The sequence below is a fragment of the Natrix helvetica genome (genome assembly GCF_964273705.1).
Source record: "Natrix helvetica genome assembly, chromosome: 5".
NCBI classification, from domain to species: Eukaryota; Metazoa; Chordata; class Lepidosauria; order Squamata; family Natricidae; genus Natrix; species Natrix helvetica.
Window position 1 is genome coordinate 61,904,891 of NC_138551.1, and position 18,343 is coordinate 61,923,233.

At 40.4% G+C, this 18,343-nt stretch overlaps 1 protein-coding gene across 2 annotated transcripts; it reads right to left on the reverse strand.

Moving 5' to 3' along the window:
- Positions 1–97: 97 nt before the first annotated feature.
- On the reverse strand, positions 98–11,194 carry PRDX3 (peroxiredoxin 3; the record flags this gene model as incomplete). Of its 2 annotated transcripts, XM_081955661.1 has the most annotated exons (8): positions 98–394; positions 606–750; positions 1,110–1,275; positions 2,543–2,646; positions 6,923–7,058; positions 8,523–8,664; positions 10,330–10,459; positions 11,063–11,186. In XM_081955661.1, the coding sequence occupies 7 exons, from the start codon at positions 11,105–11,107 to the stop codon at positions 649–651; spliced, it is 825 nt and encodes a 274-aa protein (XP_081811787.1). In that variant the 3' UTR covers positions 98–394; positions 606–648. The 2 variants fall into 2 exon arrangements, with proteins under 2 accessions (XP_081811787.1, XP_081811786.1); XM_081955660.1 differs by lacking the exon at positions 606–750 and having other exon boundaries at positions 11,063–11,194.
- Positions 11,195–18,343: the final 7,149 nt, after the last annotated feature.

An 18,343-nucleotide genomic window follows, 5' to 3' on the forward strand; every position in this document is an offset into this window, starting at 1 on the left:
GCATGACCTTATTATCAGGACATGTCATATTTTCAGGGAAACACGGTACTACAAACTAAAATAAACCAAAAATATCACTAGTTTTCCACACTAAATATAAAATGCTGATCTTTTTATTCAAATGAGAATTATTTTCTAGTATTTTGTGTAGGATATATGTGCTATTTAAACTAATTTGGGATTATGGAAGAAGGCCAAAGTCCTGTGAACATTTAGACATTCATCATAGCAAGTAGAAAATATTCTGCAGTTTTTATTGTAATCATGGCTAGTCTCACAGGGTGCTTGTTTCTGGCTTCAAGAAATAGATTCAATCATTAATCTCGTACTGGTCATCATTCTATTTATTTACTTTTAAAAAATATTCTTTTGAATCTTCTGGATTTGGCTTAATCTGCAAAACAAAAAGTTACAACGTAAGTATTGAAATATGCATTCGATCAAGGCAGTTAATTAAATTCTGAACAGAGTCCCCATACACATAAATATCAAACATCCCTTTATTATCTCTTACAAGATAGTAAGGAACTTAAAAGCATACCTATTTCCAATTCATTCAGAAACTGTTCAAATTTTCAATGATAGTGAACAAGTACAGTACTTACAACCAGTTCTTGGGACCTACAGTCATCACACTGTCCTCTGTGGTTATTGAATTGTGGTCTCAGTGGACACTGGCCTGTCCTCAATTATGGTATAACGCATGCCATGGCCATGTGATTGCCATTTGCAATTTTCCTTGTCAGCTTTCTACAAGCAAAGTCAACGAGGATTCCGGCAGAATGTTGCAAATGGCAACCCTACGATATCCTCTCTTAATTACAGCAGCCACACAATTTCCATTGTTACGCAGCGTGGTCACATATTACATCACACTTTAGGGCCATCCCATTTAGCAATGGAAATTGCCATCAGAATTGCTATTGTATATTGTACAGGTAATTTCTTCCTTCATACTGGCATCCAATCATAAGGAAGAGAGCAGGTCTAAACAACTTGGCATACAATAGTAGTGCATGGGAAAACTCTAGATACTGAGAGGAAAAAAAGATTTTCTATAATTAAAAACAATGAGCATTATGTTTTACACATTAGCTTTAATAACATACCGTGGGGGAGTCTGGAATCCAGTTTGCAGGGCAGACTTCTCCATGTGTTTCTACATACTGGAATGCTTTCACCAACCGAAGTGTTTCTTCTACACTACGACCCACTGGGAGATCATTAACACTTAAGTGCTTGATGACACCATTAGGATCCATGATAAAAAGGCCCCTTAAAAAGTAAATGCATCTTTTAAAATTAAAATGACTTTTACAATGTAAAACACACAGAGATCTCATGTTTACCAGTATCCCATTCTTCTTTCTCTACCAGATAGCAGTGAAAAAGGCAGCTGAATTTATGTAATTTGTTTGCTTGTAAAAGAGCCAGTTTTAATTCTATTGGGAGGTTAATGTAGCATCCACTGTATTTTCCACTAGTCTTTTAAAAGTATTGTTTATACTTACTCTGAATACTCTGAAGTCATAACAGACTGTCAGTTTAAATAGAGCAAAAAATAATAATACTGCACATCAGTAATAGATGTCACATTTATCTTTTATTCACGAAGATTTACCGTATATATGAAGTTTACCAACATGAAAATGTTTAAAAGAGACTTAACTGACCAATTGTAATCAAGGCAGGCAGACAAGATTCATAGATAGTTATGTAGATAAGAGCGAAGGAGGGAATTTCAGCTCTTGCATGATAGGAGAGATTTAACATATTCCCAGTCTTCTATCCATGAGATTCCAGCAAAATCAAAAACATGAATATTTTATTCTGTACTACATTCTATAAATAAAGTATTTTTCAAACTTTTTAAAAATCTTGTAAACAATTAAGAAAACTCTTATTGATTGTGGTGGGTGTGAATGTGTGTAAAATTACTGCTCCTATAAAATTAATCTCTTTCTAGTTGGCTAAGGCAGGTTAAATGGCATTTTAAGAATCTGCTGAAAATATTATCAGATACAAATATTCCTGTCTCTTCTTCAAGACGGCAAGCAAACTCTGCTTGTCATGCCCAGGGAAAGCACAGCCACCCCAACCAAGTCCTAGTCACCCTTGCCATCCAGCACTTCATAGTCCCAGATAACCTTTGCCACTGCCTTCTTGCTCCCACTCCGCACAAAGCAGCTCAAAGATGGCAGAACATGCAAAAATGCCCCTTTGTGTTGCACTCCTAGTCTATATGGGCTAGCTTGGTGCTGCAGAAAAGGGAAAAAGAGGTGAAGCAGCTTTCCACACACGAACACACTCCCCCCCTGCCCCCCCCAGCCTAAAGCCGTGAACTATCTGTAAGCTTCAGGAAAAGACAGATTTAGTTCACACAATGTACTAAATCAGGAACTTAGGTTTACAAACTGCAGCACTAGACTTCACACAAGGTACTAAATTAAAATCAATTCGAGTATTTTATGGCATCATATATAAATCCCTATCCTATCTTACTGGAGACTTTCAAGATAAGTAACAAAACAAGATTCCTTACCTTAATGCTAGCCCAGAGCTTTCTAGGAGAACGCCATAGTCTCGGGAAATCTGTTTTGTTAAATCTGATAGAAGTGGGATATTCATGTGGCCTAAGCCACCAGTCTAAGGAAAAAGACAAACATTGTAGCTTTTCTGTAGCCTTCCAGATTTTTACTATTAACCAAAAGATGACGAATGAAAAATGAGCATATATCCTTCACAAACAACCATTAAGAGCTGGAGAAAGAAAATCCAACATCAACATAAAACAGATTTTCATACAACATCATCATCATTACTATTATTATTACTATTATTATCTATAAGCAATGTACCTTGATATAAATATTAGAGAGAAATGTTGTAGACTCCAGAAATAACATAATTTTATTTTTCCCACCATTCCTTACTCCCAAATAAATGAATCCTATTTCAGTTGCAGTATCTAACCTATTTCTTCAGATTTGTATATTAAATATATTAATAATATAATATTAATTATATTAATAGTATATCGATATTTCCTATATTTATACTGTATTAATGTTTATTAACATATTAAATATTGCAAATATACAAATTAAAATAGACCATAAATAATAAGATTACGCAACATTTTGGCAATTTTCTATTTTAAAAAACATGTTGAAGGACTTTAGCCATCATTCAGCAATGTCATGGGCACTGCCCAAAGTTATAATATTTGTTAGGCAGCTTTAATAAATGTAATGAAATTGATTAAATAATTCCAAAAATAAGGTACTATCAAAGTATAAATAACACTACCAAAGTAAGGTAGATGCCACAATTGCATTTTAAACCTTCTAAGAAAGATCTATTTAAGTATGTTTAGAAAGAAAACTTCAAATTTTGTTCTAATCCAGAACAGTTTTATATTGTATGATAAATAACATACATGAGAAATATCTATACTAGCTTTCATAAGCCAGATTTTTTTACGTCAGCTGGGATTCTGGGAGCTGCAATTATTATTTATTTCTGTTATACGTCAGCAGAGACCAATACTACAACAATCACTTGTAAAAATAAAAATCATGTTGCTATAATAAAATAAGATTATCAGGTATGGGAATTAAAACATATGAGAAGCTTAAACAATTACAATTAAACCCAAAATTTCTGTTGCTAAATGAGGCAGCTGTTAAGTGAGTTTTGCCCCATTTTATAACCCTTCTTGCCACAATTGTCAAGTGAATCACTACGGTTATTAAGTTAGTAAAGTTGTTAAGTGAATCTGGCTTCCCCATTGACTTTGTTTAACAGATCACAAAAGATGATCACATGACTCAAGGATACTGCAATCGTCATAAATACGAGTCAGTTGGCAAGCATCTGAATTTTGGTCACATGACTACAAGGATGCTACATTGGTCATAAGTGTGAAAAACGGTTATCAGTCCCTTTTTTCAGTGCCATTTTAATTTCAAACAGCCACTAAAAAAACTGTTGCTAAGTCAAGAATTCCCTGTATTAAGATATAAAGCTACGCTAATTTATATTAAGTCTTAATACTTGCAAAGGTCTGCTAGGATTTGTTGGGATTAAGACAATGTTGTTCCAACCAATCATAACAAAGAGATAGCAGAATAATATATAGAATGGCATGCGTATGTTTAAAAGGAAAAGAAAAGAAGAAAAATAGAGGGGGAGAAAAAATAAAGTATACACACACACACAAACACACAGAATTATGGAAACCTCAGTAAGGCTTAGTTCCTCACTTGGAGCACCACTTTATGTTTAATCATAGCTCTGACACAGAAGTGTCTCTGAAATCCCTTCCTCCTGATTAGCTAGCGAGAGATTAATGTAATCTCTGTCCTGCCGGGGTATTGTGATACATGAGGAAATATACCTATCTTACAGTTTTTTATAGAAAAGGAAACACAGCAATACAGAACCCAGTTTCCATTTCTCCCAAACCTCAAGGAAAGATCTGCATATATTTTTTATATCATAGAACCTTCCCTTCAAGATGGCAGAAAGGAAAATATTATAGCAAGCAAGAGTAAAAATTCTTCGGTTGTTTGGGGGACCAATATTGTATAGATAATGTGCTGAAGCAACACTTGGGGGTTTACTGAATATACACACACACACACACACACACACACACACACATGATGGAACCGGTGTGTGTGTCTGTGTGTGCGCGGGCGGCCATGCATTTGTTTTTCGCCTTCCCCAGGCTCCGGAGGCTTTCCTCAAGCCACTAGGAGGGTGAAAATGCCCCCCCCCAGGCTCCAGAAGCCCCCCAGAAGCCAGAAACAGGTCTCTTTTCCGGACTTCCGTGAGGCTCATTTTTTGCCCTCCCCAGGCTCCGGAGGCCTTCCTTGAGCCTCTGGGATGGCAAAAACAGCCTCCCTTGAGCTCCAGAGTCCCTCCCTGAAACCTCTTGGCACCCAAAACGGAGCACAGTGAGGCGCAGTGCACCCCCATGCTCCCTCGCCCCCGCACATGCCCACGTGACTCCTGCGCACGCGCGCACGTCTCCCGCATGTATGGCAGAAACTCGAAAATCAGCTGGCCGGTGGGAGGCACGCGTGCATGCACAGTGGAGATAAGCTGGGTGATGGCTCACAAGCCTGCAGAGAGGGCGCCACCTGTTGTACGCATGCCATAGGTTCCCCATCCCGGGTCAAGTGATTATGGCACCAGGCTAGAACTGTGAGACCTTAGACATGAAAGCTGGCTGGGTGACTTTGGGCCAGTCACTCTCTCTCAGGCCCAACTCACCTCACTGAGTTGCTATGGAGAAAGCAGAAGAAGAGAGGGATATTAGATACGTTTGCCACCTTTGGTTATTTATAAAAAGTAATAAAGGTGGGATAAATAAAATAAAATAATGAAATAAAATAAATAAAAGTTTAGTCCTCTGATTTTAATTTTAATTTTGATATTAGTATGATACATCACACCTCCGCATCTGCCTTTACCCAGGAGTCTTAATAATAAGGCATGCGGCATCTGCTCAATTTAACTACATCACAGAGCCAAGGAGATAAATGATCTGTCCTTGAAACAAGGCCAGCAAGTCTCACTAGTGTTTAGGGGCCATCTTCTAGACAAAAGTGTGTGGTCACCACTTGCATTTTAGTTGTGGAAACCCTGTCACATGGTCATAATTCTAGCTAGATGACTGGACAGACTTCAAGGCTGTAGCATACGCAGGTTAGTAAAGCTATGTTTTAAAAACCTGTCCATTTTCCATTCTTTTGAGAGTTACTTGTGGATATGAAAATAATTTATCGAAGATTTTAAAGTACAGGCCAGTGTTCTGAAGCACAGATTTTAATCCAGAACTCTGACTATTTACAGGTTCGATTGATAAAAGGGCACAAAGCAACAGAACCTCAAGACAGAAAAGCTCATGAAATATGTAAGAGTAAGATCCAATTTGTCCAGGCCTTCCAAATTCTTCCCAGAGACTTTATTCTTTTAAGTCAGCAAGAAAGAACCACTATTTCAATCAACAGTCCTAAGTGTTAAGATCTCAAGATGTTCTAAGTGATGATTAAAATCTGACCACTAAGTCACATTAATATATAACAGAATAATAGACACCAGTTTTCTTGTTTACATACTATATATTTCACATAATTGCTTTTTTATTTTACTAATAAAAATTATAATTATCTGTTTCAGAATTTTATAATCAGACTTAAAATAGTAGCAACTTTTGTAGTTATAATTTACTTATGGCTTTGGGGTTGGGCTCTCCTACAATGACCAAGCATAATAATTTAGAATGTTTTAGCTTTCCTTTTCTTACTGGGCGCTACTTTTCTTATGGTTTAGAGTAGATTAGACAAAATGAACAGTGGTGTCTGAAGCTGGTCATAATGATACAACAATCACGATATATGCACATTGACATCATGATTTGATGCAAATTTTGATACAATTGATATAAATAACTGAGTCACAATACCCATGAGAAGAAAGCACAAATAAAATTAGATACCACAACAATTCAATTAATTTCAGAAACAGCAGAAACCATGAATAGTTCGTTTTTATTAGGTAAAAGTAAAATGCCTATCTGGTAGGAAAAGTATAAATATTCACAGTTGAAAAATGATCACATTTCTGTTTACATTTTAAGAAAATCTTATTAAAACAGTGCCCTTTAAGAAACTAAGCTATTTATATACCAAACTAATATTAATGTAAAAAAGATGAATCTAGATTTTAAACACATTTTAAGTATTTAAGGTTTTAGTAAATATCCAAATAAGTAAAAGCAATTTTCTTGCACATTCAATATCACAGTAATTGTCAGTCAAATTGGCTACATAGTGTCTGTGGTGCTGTATAAATAGATATAATTAAATATAATGACAATGCAAGAATAAGTGAAGAGAAGATTAATTTCTACCTTTCTTGGTGTATTTATCCAGGCCAGATGACAGAAGTGAGAGTCCACTGATACAGCAACAACTTCACAATTCACATCATGGAATTCATTTGCTTTATCACTAAAAGCTATAATTTCTGTTGGACATACAAAAGTGCTAGTGGGGAAAAAATACAGAGAGAAAATGAAAAAGAATGGAACAGGCCTCTAAAAATCTTTATACCACTATGTTGTACAAAGTATGAGCAAAATAAATATTTATCCATTTGAGGTACCCTTCTTATCCAAATAATTCCTTGGGACATAAATAGAAAGGACAAAGTTCAGAAGGATAATGGCATGTAATCAAGAAAAGGTGCCAAAAATGTTAATCCCCAATTTCTATCAAATGTTTATAGCATTTATCTGATCGCTTTTTATCATTCCCTTATCATAATTGCCAAAAGAGCCAAAAATATGCTGCAGTCTATATTCCATATAAAGCTGCTGAAATCCACAAATGTTCCATCCTGTTTCATTATAAATCTTTTTTAGTGATAGGCTACAGCATCATAACAAACATAAGATATAGAACATAACGTAAGGATCGTACAATTTCCAAATTATAATTTGTACAGTTTAACAATCATACCATATCAAAGGCACCAGACAGGTGTTTTACAAATATTTTATTGGAGTCTTCAGTATTGTAATAATATTCATTAGGAGCACTATATGCAGATAACCAGATACTGTTACTGTACAAAGGCAAAATATGATCTGGAGTACATCTCTGTAAGTAGCACCTGTCAACAATTGCATTTTTTCCTGGAATTGTGTAGCTACTGTAAGATTCTGAGAAAGGATGCCTTTAATTTAAGGAATATTCAGATACTATTTGTACAGTACTTAGAATCATATTTGCCCTTTCAATTTGTTTCATTGCACAACCCTACAATTCATGTTCAAAGCAGGTTTTATTCTACACTAATTTCTAATCTGCACTGTCCTCAGTATAGCATCTGGGTCATTAAAATTGAGATAATAAATTTCTCACATCTGCGAAACAAAATTACTGAGGAATTAAGTAAGTGTGTGTATTTGTTTAATCCAATAACGTTTGGCCTAACCTATATAATTTACTAGTTTGTTTCATCCACAATGGATGTCCCACTTTATCTAGACAAATAAGCAATTAATATTCCAAGTCATTTTTTTTCTATCTCTGAATATGAGAGCTGAGATAGGAGGAGCTAGGAGGCTGCAGTAGAAATGGACAGATTCAGTTTTTAGTCCACTAGGTGACTGGGCCAGTCACTTTCTCCCCAGAAACATCTTGACAACATGGAAGGACATACAATGTAGTAGATTATAATCCATTACAGTCAAAAAACAACTTCAAGCTATCGTGGATTGATTTTAGATGATAATAATATTACCAACAGCACATACCCTCCTTAATCTGGAAAGACATTCATAAGAATGTCTTTGGCTTACTTCTTATCACTGAACTTGTACACAAAGAAGGCCAGAGTTACATGATAACCAGAATGCAAGTCACGTTGAAGTAACAAACAAGACTATTTGCCCAAAACATGAAGGCCAAGTCTATCTAAGAAATATAACAAAGGAAAATACTTACAAATCCAAGGGGTAGAAGAAAAGAACCAGGTATTTTCCTTTAAAGTCATCTAAACTGAGCTCCCTGAAATCTCCATCCACCACAGCTGTCCCCTTAAAAAATGGAGCACGCTGAGTGACAGCAGGAACAAACCTCGCAGTACCTAGTAATCATTAGGTACAGTCATGTGTTACAATGCAGATACCATGTTTGGATTAGAAACAAGCAAGTATTAACATGCAAATTCATAAAAAGAAAAGAGCAAACATCTCAGTAAATGTACCGCAGCATTTTTAGAAAATAAAAAAGTTAAGTGAGTAATCACACCCTTTTTAAAAAAGTGTATTTTGTTTTTTAAAATGGTATGTTATGACTGGCTATACCTACCCAAGTTAACGATTTTGTAACAGTACTATTACATATTCTAACAATTCCCCAAAGGTTGAGACTTCAGTATGATGTGAATTAGCCAGTATAGTCTATAATCTATTCTCAGTATCTAGTTCATGTTATGACTGAATATACTGTAGTGCCAGTAACATGTCATCTGTTTGGATTCAACTTCAATCACTAAAGGAACGGCTATTGGTAAAAGTCCTTTAGATGGATCAGCCATTCTAAAGGGGGAAGAAACCCAGCATATTTGTCAGATAGCCAATTAGTGAAGGTTGATGTTCAGTGTTTATTTTTCTTGAAACCAACACTGCTCTAACCCAAGGCCAGTATTCATTCAAATATGCAATTTGTAGCCCTGAACCTTAATGTAAATAGGAAGAAAAGTGTTCTTGCCTTCACCAAGGCTAGTTCAACAAAGATGACCAAAACTATTACCAGTACCTGAAATTTTAACTTCATTTTAAAATCAAATTATGCAGATTCTTCTTTTACAAAAGAGACCATACTAACTTATTGCCAAATGAAATTCAATATACAGATATACCCACACACCAGAGTTCTGTTTGCAAACTATTAGAAACATTTAGCAGCACTGATATAAATATTTTGTGTATCTCCATACACAGTCCTTACTCCCTGATAATATTTCCATTGAATGGCTATACCCATCTGAAATAATTTAAAAATAACATGTCGTTAACTACGGTAGTAATTCTGCAGTAGTGAAAACATGTTGGACCCCTCACCTATGAAGCCTATGCTTAATTGATGTAACAGAAAAGCAGATCTGAAAAAATAGAAGAAAAAGTAATATAATTTACAGCATTGTGCCAATTTTGGAATATATTCCAAGAAAACAGCAAAGTAATAGCATCATTGAGGTGAAGCGATCTTCTGGGTTATTTAGTCCAATCTCTGGTGTGCAGGATCTATTTAGAACAGGTTTTTTTTAAACTAGGCAGTCTTAAGATGTGTGTGGACTGCACATTCCAGAATCCCAAGCTAGCCAGCTGCCAAGTTGCCAAGTTTGAAAAAGACTGTGCTAGGCTAGACCATTTGACAGATGACTTATCCAGTCTATTTGAAAAGATTTCACATCAGGTGGCAGCCTATTCCATTGGCCAAGAAAGTCTTCTTTGGTATTTAGCCTAAACCTTTTTCCTTAATAGTTTGAATTCCCTGGGTCTGCCTTTCCAGCACATGTGTCTCATCTGCAAAGATAATCCAACATTTCGTCTGCTTTTTAGGTCACTGCAAATGGAAATGATTGCAGACTAAATCAGGCAATATGCACGGGGGAGATCTTTGGCCAGTAAGCAAAGGGAGAAGGGTTTTTAAGCGAGGATTTAGAGTTCATCCGTGAACAATTCGGAGACTATCGCAAGGTGCTGATTATAAGCGATTTCATCCACTCTCAGCCCCGGCAACTTACTAGTACTGAAATGGAACCGAGGCACCGAGGGCTTCGCGTCGGCCGTGCACTTCCGCCCACTCGCCGCTGCTGATAAACACCTTCCGGCCACCGCGCTTGCTCTCCATAAGGTGGAGCCGGCCCAACCACCCTAAGAAAAGAGGGCATGGCTCGGTATCAGAGGAAGACGGGCAGCGGGGACCAACATGTAACATGCAAGCGAAAGATGCACCGCAGCGGAGCAGAAGCAGCCTGAGATGCTCGGGAAAGACCCCTGCAAAGCACGCGAAGGTCGTGCACCAGTTTCTCCTCCCAAGATCCATGTGCTGCGGCGGCATGGAGGATTTCCCAAGATCTGGATGAGTAAAGGGGCGGGAGGGGGGTGGGGAAAGAGACACTCGAGACTTTTTTAATAGAGAGAGAGAGCAAAGGGAAAATCTAGGGAAAGCAGCAGTGATAGGTTCATTTTGCAAAAAAACAGCCAAAGGTTCAAGACTGGGGAAGCGAGGGGATCGATAAAGAAATCTGCTCCTCGTCCCCTAAGCAAGCCATTATTAGACCCTGTGAGGTTTTTCGGCTTACTCTCGTGCAAAGAGCACGCCGGACTTAGAAAACACGACGAGAAAACAGGGAGAGAAGCTCCGGCGGGCCCCAAGACTGCAGCCGCCGTGCCGAAGTAAAGCAATGCCCGAGGGGTCATAACACACAGGTCATTTTTCGGGTACGGTGCGGTAAGCGAGGGGGTCGCACTTACGGAGGGTTTCAATAACCTTCGGAGCGCCCCCGTCGCGGCTGCCATTTTCAGCTTGAAGAGCAAACGAAGGGGGCGGATCGCGCTCCGGCTTTGGCTGCTGGAGATACCGGGGAGGAGCCGCGAAATCCCCATAACCCCAGGGGCGGGCTTTTGATAGGCCGGCAGAGCTGCGGATGGGATCGGCCCAGCCTTGCAGAACGTGGGTGTTTCTCAGGGTAAGGAAGGGGTGCCGTTAAAGTTTGTTGTTCGGTCCGATCCTCGAGTTGGCACTGAATTTTCATCTGGGTCTATCGGAAAACGAAAGGCATCTGTTGATACAATGCACTGCACGTAGAATCAGCTGAGCTTAGGATCACAGGATGCCCCCAGAACTATGAAGTATAGCTATATATTGTAAATCGTCTGTAATTAATATATGTGTATGTATATGCATACATATGTATATGTATTTACATGTATGTAGATACATACACACACACACACACACACATACATATATATATATGCTGGTTTTGTTGTATTCGGGTCTTTTCCCGTGTAAGGTCTGGAAGGGACCTTAGAGGTCTTCTAGTCGAGCCCCCTGCTCAAGCAGGAGATCCTATACCATTTCAGACAAGTGGCTGTCCAGTCTTTTCTTAAAAACCTCCAGTGATGCAGCACCCACAATGTCTGAAGACAAGTTACATTTACTTAAATCTTATCTAACCATAATTTAATTTAACATGTGTAAATCTTAGCTAATAGTTCTTTTTTTTTGGTACAAATCCCCATTAAATAATTATATTAAATAATTGTTTGACAGAATAAGTTACCTTTGTTCTACAAAGGCATGCCTGGGATCTCAGTAAGCCTGTCATTGTTGTGCATCTCTTGATGAATAAAACAAAAAGGACTATATTGTGCATTCCTAGGTAGCCTATTCAAAAGCAATTCCCACTGATCTTTGTGGCCCATACAGCTTGCAATATGTGGCTGCAGAATAACAGACCATCTTTTCCTACTGGTCAGTTTGAATCCATAATTGGCCAGACTCAAGGGCCTACAGCATTGTTTTTCAAACTTGATGAATATGGATTTCAACTCCTAGAATTCCCCAGCCAGCATGCTGGTGTTTGAAATTTACTGGTCTAAACATCAGGATTTAATTTATTTGTCCATGTCCATACCTAATCAAGGGAATACCACAGAGAAAACCACACACCCTAACAACAGTGGCAGGGCAAACCCCACATTCAGATGATGTTACTTACCGTATTTTTTGGAGTATAAGATGCACCAGAGTATAAGATACACCAAGGTTTTGAAGAGGCAATTTTTTTTAAAAAAAGTAGGTAGGTAGATAGAAGGATAGAGAGGGAGAGAAAGAGAGAGAAATACAGTAGGTACGTAGGGAGAGAGAGTAGTTAGGTAGATAGGTAGGTAGATAAAGGGATAGAGATAGAGAAATACAGTAGGTAGGGAGGGAGAGAGAGAGGGTGTAGGTAGGTAGGTAGTAAAGGGATAGAGAGAGAAATAGAGAGAGAGAAATACGGTAGATAGGTAAGGTGAGAGAGAGAGTAGGTAGGTTGGTAGGTAGAGGGATAGAGAGAGAGAAATAGAGAGAGAGAAATACAGTAGATAGGTAGGGAGAGAGAGAGTAGGTAGGTAGGTAGGTAGGTAGGTAGATAGAGAAATATAGTAGATAGGTAGGGAGAGAGAGAGAGTAGGTAGGTAGGTAGGTAGGTAGGTAGGTAGATGTTTCCAGGTGTATTTATCCATGTGCTGGAAAAGGAAATTGCTGACAATCTGCAGCACCTAAGACTTTCTTTCTGCTGGCACAGCACTTGATCAATGTAATTCTCATCAATCAGTTAAAGAGCTTTCCAAAAGGGAAAAAAAAAGTTTTTCCACTCTGCAAACCTCCCCAAAACATTCCATTTTTCGCGAAAACGGGCCCATTTTTTTCTTTAAAAAAAGGCATGAATAGCCTTGGGAGTGTTTGCAGAGTGGTCTTGGGGGGCTGGGGCCCCCAAAACGAGCAAAAAAACAGCCCATTTTTCACAAAAACGGAAGGGGGTTGTCAAAATTGCATGTATAGCCGTATGGAGGCTTATAGAGTTCTGCTGGGGGCTGGGGGGGGCAAACAACGGACCGTTTTTTGCTAATTTCTGCCCTCCCCAGCCCCCAGGAGCTCTCCGAAAGCCTCCTTAAGGGTATGCACGGCCATTTTGGTGAAGGGGCGGGGCTTCGTGAGGCAAAAAATGCTGTATTCGATGTATAAGACGCACCCAGATTTTCATCCTCTTTTTTGAGGAAAAAAGGTGCGTCTTATACTCCAAAAATATGGTAATTGGGTAACGAAGAGTCTGAAAACAAACAGACAAGCTCAGAAAAGTCTGCAAGCAAACACTACAAACACCCAGACAGCAGCATGCACAATTCATCCCTGAGATACATGTATTTTCTTCTATTGCAGAAATAAGCTATCTTGGATGTTGATATACACATTGTATGGAATTTCACTATCTTCCGTGTATCTCTGTTTGATCTTTGAATCAATTACTATATGTCCATTGGCATTCTTTAGTTTAGAATACCATTTCATAACTGAAAATTCATTCTGAATTTTAAAATATTTTGGAAAACCTGTCTTATTTCTCAATATCTGTTATCATTTTCACCTCTTTATACCGTAGATGTATTGATTCAGTTCCTTCTATCTTTTAACAGTTGAAAGTCTTTGTTAGATACTTGCTTTAACTACAGTGGTTTCCACCAAGGTCCTTTGTTCCGACGGGAACAGAGGTTTAATCCTATTGTTCGAAGGGTCTGACAGCTCCCTATAAAAGGGCTGCTGCCAGACTCAACCTTCACTCGATTGTTCTCACTTGTGTACTTAATAAAGAACTGTTGTTACCGTTAGCCTATGTGTGCCTATCCATTACCTGATCTAACACTGGCGACGAGGGTGGGATTGGAAGGCAACTAGGTGAACCAAAAAGAGCATAGCAATCCAGCAAGTATATCCAGCCTGGCTTCAAGCAGCCATTTTTGAGCGGCAAACTCAAAATGCCCTCAGAACACAAAATGCCATGCACGCCCCACCGACTCCGTATGACCCAGTCACCGAGAACTGGGACTCGTATATGCTACGATTTGACTGCTTCCTCAAGGCCAACGACCTCATCGGCCTTTCTGAAGGCCGCAAGAAGAACATGTTCCTAGGATACTGTGGCTGGGAAGTGTTTGAAACGGCGAAAGAACTCTCTGAGCCGACGCTGCTACAATCAGTTGCTTAGTCCGTGCTCCAGCAAACACTGAGGATTCACTATGCCCCCAAGCACATTCACTAAACTCAAGCACGTTCGCTGGCATGAGTTTAACATCAGGAACCAGAAGGAGGGCGAATCGATCAACGAGTACGTTGCGGCGCTACGAAACGCCGCAGTGTACTGCGAATTCCGAGATCTGGATGAGCTGATTCTGGACTGCATAATTTGCGGATTATGTAAAAATCACTGAAACTCTACAGCGCCAAAGCGTTCCACAAGACGTGGGAAAGAGTACACGCATACATCACGAGGCTGCAGAGGCTGAGAGCTCAGAAGGCGAGGAAGAAGACAGCTGCCGCATGCTCAGTAGCCATGCCCAGCCGGCGCACAAATTCAAACTGCGTCTCCCACCTTGCGCTAGCTGCGGAGGAGACCATGCCAGATCAGCTTGCCGTTTCCGCAATGCTACCTGCCAGCGCTGCGAGCGAAAGGGGCACATCGCCAAGGTGTGCCAGAGTGAATTCCCTGCTACTACCTGGCAGCCAAGCGCACCAAACCACCAGCAGAGGCCCAACGAAGGGGCCTGGCAGAAGCTACCACGACGCTTAGAGGGCGACACTAGAGTCACCTACCATACGTCAAATCGGCCAAGTCCACACCAGGCAGCCAAAAAAGCTGAAGGTCACAGTCCTCATGGAGGACTCTCCATGCGAGATGGCGATTGACACCAGGTCATCACTGACCATCATGCTGTGGTCTACCCTCAAGCAGGCTATCCCTAGCCTGAAGAAACAACATCTACGCACCCCTGACATCCCCCTAAGCGATTACCAGGGCAACCGGGTCCCCATCGTGGGCCAAGGCACCTTCCAGGTGAAATTCAAGCATTTCAGCGGCCAACTCCCAGTGAGGGTGGTCAGCGGCAACCTGCAGGGCCTCCTGGGGCTTGACTGGTTCGAAGCTCTGGGCCTAGAAGTGACTGGTATCAACACCTTGAAAGACGACGGCACCGAAGCCATTTTTAAGGAGTTCAAGGACGTCTTCGACACCAGTCTGGGTAAGTATGTGGGGACTCCAATCTCCTTTAATTTGGGCCCCAACATAGCTTCCATAAGACTAAAACCCAAGAGGGTACCTTTTGCTCTCCGCCCCAAAATTGATAGGGAAATTGACAAGCTCGTAGGCCAGGGAATCCTAGAGTTTGATCACGCACACTGGGAGACCCCTATTGTGACTCCTGTCAAATCTGACGGGTCTGTCTGCATCTGCACGGACTACAAGTGCACAATCAATAAAGCACTACAACAACGTGCTTACCCTGTACCCATTGTACAGCATCTACTAAATTCTTTAGGCACGGGAAAAATATTCGCAAAATTTGACATGGTGCAGGCATACCAACAGTTGCCTGTAGATGGCGCTCCGGTGGAGGCCCAAACCATTGTGACGCACAGGGTGCATTCAAATGTCACTGCCTGCAATTTGGCATTAGTATCGCCCCTGGACTGTTCCAAAGCGTCATGGAATGGCTTTTGCAGGGGATTCCAGGAGTCGTCCCCTATTTTGACAACATCTTGGTATCGGCTGCAAATGAGACGCAACTTTTGAAACGTGTACGAACTGTTTTGGCTCAAATTAGAGACAAAGGCCTCTGTCTCAAGAAAGCAAAATGCCAAATTAATGTGCCAAGGGTTGAATTCTTAGGGTACCTAATCGATGGCTCTGGGATTCACCCGACCACCCCCAAAATTCAAGCAATCCAGGATGCCCCCACACCTCGCAATCAAACTGAGCTGCAGGTGTTCCTCGGGCTCCTTAATTTCTACAGCGTCTTTCTTAAACAGAAAGCCACCGTTGTTGTGCCCTTACACGGTTTCCTGGCTAAGAATGTGAAGTGGTTCTGGGGCAAAGCCGAGGCTGCCGCATTTGCTGCGGTAAAATGACTCCTGTTGGCGGACTCCTTTCTGGTACAGTACAGCCAGACCCTGCCATTGGTGCTGACCTGCGACGCTTCTCCGTTCGGCATCAGCACCATCCTCAGCCACCGCATGCCCAACAGAACCGAGGCTACCATTGCTTTTTACTCCAGGACCTAGTCTGCTGCAGAATGGAACTACAGCCAGCTGGACCGTGAGGCTTTGGCTGCAGTGGCCGGAGTAAAGAGGTTCTATGAGTACCTATATGGCTGTGATGTAGAAATAATTACAGACCACAAGCTGCTGCTGGGCTGGGGACCGACCTACCCCCAGTGTCATTATCACCGTGGATGACCAGATGGACCATCTTCCTAGCTGCCTACTCCTACCGTCTCATCCACCGACCAGGCTCCACTTTGAGGCACGCTGACGCTTTGAGCCACTGCCCGCTGCCTGAACTTCTTGCCAACTGTACCCCCGAGACGCCAGTCCTCCTCATTGACTGCCTTGAGACTGGGCCTGTCTCGTCCAGTGACGTTGCCCGTCACTCTGCAAAGGATTCCACCATCAAACAAATTTTGAACTGGGTATGGAGGGGGTGGCCAAAGGGCCCTGTTGGGGCTGATTTCAAAATGTATTTTACCAAACGTGATAAGTTATTGGTTGTAAATGACTGTTTACTGTGGGGGGGTGAGTTGTTGTTCCACCCAAACTGCGCATTGCAGTATTAGAGGCTTTAACATAGGGCATCCTGGAATTGTCAGGATGAAATCTTTGGCCAGGAGTTACACGTGGTGGCCTAACATGGACAGGGAGATCGAAGAATGGGTGGCTACCTGCACACCATGCCAGGAGTCCAGACCAGCTCCCCCAGAGGCACCCGCTAAGGAGTGGGAGCAACCTCAAGCACCATGGTCTAGGGTACACATTGACTTTGTTGGCCCAGTTCAAGGACAGACATTTCTCATAGTTATGGACGCCTACTCGAAATGGCTAGAGGTAGTCCTGATGACCTCCACTACGGCAGAAGCGGTCATCAAGGTGCTACAGAGACTTTTCTCCACGCACAGCCTGCCCAACATTTTGGTCTCTGACAACGGGCCCCAATTCACGGCCATGCAATTTGAGACCTTCCTAGCAGCTCAGGGAATCAGACATGCCCTGGTTGCGCCATTCCATCTGCCTCTATTTTTGCAGGAGAAATATAATCTATTATAATCTATAATATCATTCTGAGAATGTAATGCAAAGCAAATAGTCATCAGTTTTCTTGTTTTTCAATCCAAACAGTCCAGTTCACCTAGCGTCCAGTTAATAATTCCAGCACAATATCATAACACAGGTATGGCCGGGTATTGAAGGCTTTGATATTGTTTCTACCTTTCAATTTTCTTTTTAGCAATTTTCTCAGTGTTTCTGTTTATTCTTTACTAATTCCACTTTCAACTTGCCCATGCTTGATGATACTTAACTAAAATGCCCTGATCCTTGTAGGTTTTAATCCTGATGAGTCCTGATCGTTTAACCATTCAGCATTTCAATTCCATTACTATTCACAATTTTACTTTGATTTATTGCTACTGTGGCTATAGCAATAAATACATTGCTACTGTAGTAGTAGCTACTCTAGGCCAAATTTAATTGCTATATATGTGCTAAAAATTATTAAACCATTTATTAATGACTGGATTTTTTTTTCTGATTCTCCATAATGCTTCAGATTATCTGTATAAAGCAAATATAAGATTTTATCAGCACTTTTTGCTTTTTGATAGCAAAATTTATTATGGTTTGTTGCACATTTGGCCAGATGGTTAGACTGGATTTGGCACTTTTTTTTTCAACCTATTGAGTCCTTCCCAAAGGACCTGGGATAGACAGATGTTTCTTTAATAATATTAAAGATATTTTCACAGGATGTAAGCTATACCAAGTAAAGCTATATTTTGCAATTGACAGTGGTGATTTTGTCAGTGCCTATTGTGTTCAAGTGGTATTGCAGGTATTTTGGGGATTATACCCAAGGCACCTATTACTATTGGTACTATCTTTGCTTTCTTTTGCCAAGTTCTTACACCTCTATTTGTGAGTATTTGTATTGTGTGATTTTATTC